Source organism: Dipodomys merriami, unplaced genomic scaffold (assembly GCF_024711535.1).
Source record: "Dipodomys merriami isolate MVZ:Mamm:240054 unplaced genomic scaffold, mDipMer1.0.p SCAF_14, whole genome shotgun sequence".
Classification (NCBI taxonomy): Eukaryota; Metazoa; Chordata; class Mammalia; order Rodentia; family Heteromyidae; genus Dipodomys; species Dipodomys merriami.
Window position 1 is genome coordinate 20700385 of NW_027202715.1, and position 6408 is coordinate 20706792.

Consider the following 6408-nt stretch of genomic DNA (forward strand, 5'->3'; position numbering starts at 1 on the left):
AGCCACCCTAGGCAGGAAAGTCCCTTGAGACTCTTATCTCCAATAAAACACCAAAAAACCAGAAGTGGCTCTGTGGGTCTAGTGGTAGAGTACTTGCCTTGAGCTGAAGAGCTCAGGGACAGTGCCCAGGCCCAGAGTTCAAGCCCCATGACTGACCAAAAAAAAAAAAAAAAAAAGGGTGGGGGTGGGGATATCAAGCTAAATGATAGTGGCTTTTAATCCTTGTAATTATACTTGTAATCCTGATAATCAGGAAGCTGAGACCAAGCAAGTTTGTCGAGATAGCATGGGCAGAAAATTCTGCAAAACTCCATTTCCAATTAATCACCAAGTGCTCAACTGGAAATGAAGCTTAAAAAATGAGGCAAAAAAGTCAAGCAAGCCTGAGGCCTGGATTTCAAGTCCCAGTGCTAGCTAAAAATAATTTAAAAAAAAAAAAAAAGATGTCAAATGAAGAGAGAAGACATTCTAGCTAGAGAACTGGAATAAGAACTTTCTGAGGTGTACCCTGGCTATTTTTTTTTTTTTTTGGTCGTGGGGCCTGAACTCGGGCCTGGGCACTGTCCCTCAGCTCTTCAGCTCAAGGCTAGCGCTCCACCACTTGAGCCACAGCACCACTTCCGGTTTTTTTTCTTTTTGCTCATGTGGTGCTGAGGAATCGAACCCAGGGCCTCAGGCATGCAAGGCAAGCGCTCTACCAGAGCCACCTTCCCAACCCCTACCTGGCTATTCTTTATGGTCTGACCTGTTAAAAACAAAAATAGAACTGGGAACAGTGGTAAAGTTTGCCTAGCATATGCAAGGTCATAAATTCAATCCCAAGCCCTGAATACCACCCCCCTCCAAAAAAAAAAATACCACCATAAAACCACCACACATAGCTAAAAACCTAAACCCAGGCTAAAAGAACAGAAAAAAATTAAAGTTGGTACAAAAGAAAAAGGCATTCATTCCAAAGCTGCACAACTCTGAACCATACCTATCCGTGGCCTTGGGGTCCAGTCACTGGAGCTTGCATGTGAAGCTCTGTCATCCTCATCACTTTCACAAGAATGAAAACCATTAGTGATAATTTCATCACTGAACAGAAAGTTATCTGCAAAAGAGATCAAAAGTAACTCAGGGATGCTGAAACATTTGCATCTTTAAAATGAAAACCTATAATGGTACAAAGCAACCATTTTCACTGACTAAAAGAGTTAACTTTCAGCCAGGGTCTGGTGGCTCACGCCTTAATCCTAGCTACTCAGGAGGCTGGGATCTGAGGATCATGGTTCAAAGCCAGCCCAGACAGGAAAGGCCGTGAGACTCATCTCCAATTAACCACCACAAAACCAGAAGAGGTGCTGTGGCTCAAATGGTAGAGCCCTCACCTTGTGCTGAGGGAGCTCGGCCCCATAACCGACGAAATTTTTAAAAAGTTAACATTCATATTGCATATGTATAGAATGCATACACAGTGAATGCACCATTCACCACAGATTCTGCACAGAATCTGAATTTCAGTAAATCAAAAGCTATAAAGGTTAGGTCCTGGCTCAAGCAACAGATTGCCTGTTTAGCAAGCACAAGGCTCAGAGTTCAAATCCTAGTACCTCCAAAAATTAATAATAATTTATAAATCTTTAAAACAGTTACTCAGGGAGGTGAGATAGGAGGATCACAGTTCCAAGCCAGCCTGGGCATGAAAGCTCATGAGACTCTATCTCCAGTTAACCACCAGAAGGCCGAAGTGGAGCTGTGGCTCAAGTGGTAGATCGCTTGCTTTGAGCTAAAGAGCTCAGGGACAGCGCCCAGGCCCAAAGTTCAAGCCCTATGACTGACCAAAAAACCAAAAGAGGGGCTGGGAAGGTGGCTCAGTGGTAGAACTTGCCTTGCATGCATGAGGCCCTGGATTCCATTCCTCAGCACCACATAAGCAAAAAGAAAAAAGCCAGAAGTGGCGCTGTGGCTCAATTGGTAGAACGCTAGCCTTGAGCTGAAGAGCTGAGGTACAGCCCAAGCCCAGAGTTCAGGCCCCATGACCGGACCCAAAACACAACAAAACAAAACAAACCAGCCGGGCACCAGTGGCTAATGCCTGTAATCCTAGCTACTCAGGAGGCTGAGATCTGAGCATCATGGTTCAAAGCCAGCCCGGGCAGGAAAGTCTGTGAGACTCTTATCTTCAATAAACCACTAGAAAACTGGAAGTGGCGCTGTGGCTCAAGCAGTAGAGTGCTCACCTTGAGCTAAAGAGCGCAGGGACAGCGCCCAAGCCCAGGGTTCAAGCCCCACAACCAAGAAAGAAAGAAAGAGAGAGAGAGAGAGGGAGGGAGGGAGAGGGAGGGAGAGAGAGAGAGAGGGAGGGAGGGAGGGAGGGAGGGAGGGAGGGAGGGAGGGAGGGAGGGAGGGAAAAACAAACCACTAAAACAGGCTGGGCAGTAGTGGCTCACACTTGTAATCAAAGCTACTCCCTAGACAGGCTGGGAGAATCCTGGTTATAGGCCAACCTGAGTAAAATGTTCATGAGATACCACCTTAAACATATAAATCAGGAATGGTGGAGAAGGACTGTAATTACAGGTACAGGGAGGCATAAGAGGATGCTGGTTAGAGGCCAATGTTAGGCAATAACAAAAGATCTGTCCAAAAAAAAAGGATATGGTTGTGGCAACCAGAAGATCCTGAATTTAAATCCCACTAACAAAAAAAAAATTAAAGATGACAGAGAAGGTTGCTGCAAGTGGTAGAGCACTAGCTGTGAGCAGAAAAAAGGAGAATTCGAGACCCTGACTTGAAATACACACTCAAAAGATAAAAATAAGGGGCTGGGAAGGTGGCTCAGTGGTAGAGCACTTGCCTTGCATGCATGAGGCCCTGGGTTCGATTCCTCAGCACCACATAAGCAGAAAGAAAAAAGCCTGTGAGACTCTTATCTCCAATAAACCACTAGAAAACTGGAAGTGGCACTGTGGCTCAAGCAGTAGAGGGCTCGCCTTGAGCTGAAGAGCTGAGGGACAGCGCCCAGGCCAAAAATAAATAAATAAAGAGCCAGCATTCAGGAGGCAAAAGCAGGACAGTGAACAACTCACGGCTAACCTGGCCTATGTAGGAAGCTCGAAGTCAACATGGACTATAAAAACCAGCTCCCCAAAACTGGAGAGCAACTTTTTTTTTTTTTTTTTTTTGTCTATCATGGGGCTTGAACTCTGGGCTTGGGCGCTGTCCTTGGGCTCTTCAGCTCAAAGCGCCAGCTCTACCGTTTGAGCCACAGAGCCACTTCCAGTTTTCTAGTGGTTTATTGGAGATGAGTCCTGCGCGGGCTGGCTTTGAACCACGATCCTCAGATCTGTCTCCTGAGTAGCTAGGATTACAGGCATGAGCCACTGGTGCCCGGCATGGAAAGCAACTTTTAAAAAGTCAAAACAGAGAGGCGGTTTGGGCTCAGTGGTCAAGAGCTTGTGAGGCTTGCCAAGCTCTAGATTGGGTCCCCAGCACCTCAAAAACAGGGGAGGGGAATGTAGCACTCAAGACCAAAATTGTCAATTACAAATAAAGGTCATAAAAGCATAAACATACTAAGGCATCTTTGCATTAATCTTTGGCTGTGTGTTTCAAAGGCAGTTTTATTCATCCAGACCCTAGTGCACAAGTTAACTTTTATACATGGCCAAAGGGTCCAATAAATGGGTCTGATACAAATATTGACAAAGACTGCCATCTACTCAGAACAAAAACTGGTACAATAAAAATAAATTCTCAAGGATGTTCTAACACATTCACCTTTGGCTTCAGTTTGACAAAGTTGTCAGTTGTCCCAGAATTAAATGGATGCAAATATGTACACACATACATACATGAACATATACTTAAACCATTTCAAGCGTGATTAACAGAAAAACTATTCATAAAAGTAGTCCTAACTTGGACTGGGAAGGGGGCTCAGTGATAGAGCGCTTGCCTTGCATGCATGAGGCCCTGGGTTCGATTCCTCAGCACCACATAAGCAAAAAGAAAAAAGCCGGAAGTGGCACTGTGGCTCAAGTGGTAGAGTGCTAGCCTTGAGCTGAAGAGCTGAGGGACAGCGCCCAGGCCCAGAGTTCAGGCCCCACGACCGGACCCCCCACCCCCAAAAAAAGTAGTCCTAACTAAAGTTCTGAAACTTTCCAGTTGACACCCAATGTTAACTGTATCACAGAAAAGTAGAAGTTGTGTGGGTTTTTTTTTTTATTTTGAAGGCAATGCCTATTAAGTTGGGTATTCTAATATATATATAAACTTAAGAGTTTTAAGAAAACATGACTCACCAAAAAGGAGGAGGAGGAGAGGGAGGAAGAAGAGGAGGAGGAAGAAGAAATTGCACAGGTGTCAGTTTGCAAAATGTAGTTACAAAAGGTTGATCAATGCGAGGGCCAAAAGTTTCAGGCTTAAAGGTTGGGGGGGGGGGGGGAGGCCGGATTCTGTTTAAAAGAAATCTTTAGAAGTCTTAAAGCAGAGCACTACTGGAGGAGGAGGAGGAGGAGGAGGAGAAGGCGGAGGGGGAGGGGGAGGAGGCGGGGGGGGGGGGAGGAAGGGAGGGAAAACTTCAAGGCGACGGCGAGAGCTCCCGAGACTGCGCACAGCGCCGGGCGGCCGAGGCGCGCGGCGGGGCCGAGGGCCGCGCGGAGCCCGTCCCGAGCTCCCGGCCCGCCGCCGGGTCCCCGCACACACTCCTCTGCCCTAGGAGGGGCCCCGCACCGGGAAGGGAGGCTAGCCCGCGCAGTGCCGGCCGCCCGCGCCCCGCGCACCTCGGTACTCCAGCGCCTCCGCGGCCGCCTCTTCCTCCTCGTCGCCCTCGTCGTCGTCGTCGTCGTCGTCGAAGTCCTCGGCCGGCGGCGGCTCCCGGGCTAGGCCTTGCAGGCCCGGCCCATTGTCTCCTTCTCCGGCCGCGGCCGTCGCCGGGGCCTCCCGCTCCCCTCCCGCCGCCGCCTCCGCCGCCAGGCCGTCCCCGGCCGCCGCTGCCTCCCGCTCCGGGGCCGCCCCACCGGGCTCGCCCGGGCTCCGCCCGAGGCCGGGGCTGTCCCTGCGCGGCCTCTTGCGGAGCGGCTCCCCGGCGGGCGGCGACGCGGCCTCCCTCTCGGCCGCCACGGAGGGGGAGCCGCCGGGCTGAAGGGCGAGCGCCGCCTCGTCCGCCATCTTCCAACTGCCTCTCTGGCCCGCCCGCCTCGCCTCCTCCGCTCCCGCTCGACGCGAGGCACTGGCGCCCCCGCGGCTCCGGCTGCGGGAGATTTAAACCCCGTCACGTGACCCGCCCCCCACGCCGCCGCCGCCGCCGCCCACGCGGGCCGGACCACAACACGGCGGGTCACGTGGCGAGGCGGGCGCGCGGGCGGGCGGAAGCGCGCCCCACCCCCGCGGCGGCGGCGTCGTGGTGGTGCTGCGGGGCTCGCCGCTCGCCGCCGCGGCGTCGCCTCCCCCGCCGCGCGCCCAGCTCCTTCCCGGCGCGGGCTTGCACCCCTCGGCATTCAGATTGGGGGACGCGGGGCGGGGAGTTGGTTCCGGAGGGCCGAGGAAGGGGTGCGCCTGGCGGGCGACGCCGGTGACGGCGCGGAAGGACCGGGAGGCGGCGGCGAAGGGCCCCGCGCTCCGCGGCCTCCCCGCCCCGGTGACAGCTCCTCCGGCGCCTGCCTCCCCCAGCCCGCGCTCGTCCTTCCCGCCATCACCTGCAAAGCGCTGCGTGCGAACTGTCAAACCCGGGCCGGGAGGTGCACCCACGCGCACGCGCCTGCCGAGGCCTTTGGCCTAGGGGTCGGACTCCTAGGTCTGCTTTTTTGTTTTTGGTGGGGGCACTGGGCTTGAACTCAGGGCCTGGGCGCGCTGTCCCTAAGCTGTCTGGGGCGCAAGGCTACCTCTACCACTTGAGCCACGGCTCCACTTCCAGTTTTTTTGCTGGTTCGACGGAGATAAAGAATCTCACGGGCTTTCCTTGCCCAGGCAGGCTTTGAACAGTGATCCTCACATCTCGACCGTCTGAGTAGCTAGGATTGATTTACAGGCATGAGCCACACCAGCGCCTGGCAAAGACCTGCTTTCTGGCCTCAAATGTGGGTTGATTCCCACCACTGGGACCCAGTTCTCTCACGTGTAGAATTAGTATATCGGGTTATGTGAGGCAGCCAGGGGCGCTGAGAGAGAATACCCATCTTGGCTGGGTTCAAATTTGACTCTATCCTTTGTCACCTGACCAAGTGACAACCTTCTTTTTTTGGGAGGGGGGGGGTCTAATTTTTCTCATCTCTAAAATAATACATGGGGGAGGTGGAGGACTGGGTTATTGTGAAAATTGAGACAGCCAAATAAAAAAAAAAAAAGAGGTGAGCCAGGTGCTGACAGTTCACCCCTGTAATCCTAGCCACTCAGGAGGCTGAGATCTGAGGATCGAGGTTC

The 6408-nt window shown here is 52.5% G+C and overlaps 1 protein-coding gene across 1 annotated transcript in view; it reads right to left on the reverse strand.

The window, feature by feature from the left end:
* Sirt1 (sirtuin 1) overlaps positions 1-5236 on the reverse strand; it is a 30599-nt gene extending 25363 nt beyond the window's left edge. The window contains exons 1-2 of the mRNA XM_070021000.1: positions 4770-5236; positions 980-1096 (exon numbers count right to left, since the gene is read on the reverse strand). Of these exons, the coding sequence (XP_069877101.1) occupies positions 980-1096; positions 4770-5157 (505 nt within the window). The 5' untranslated portion in view covers positions 5158-5236. The remainder of the gene's footprint in view (positions 1-979; positions 1097-4769) is intronic.
* Positions 5237-6408: the final 1172 nt, after the last annotated feature.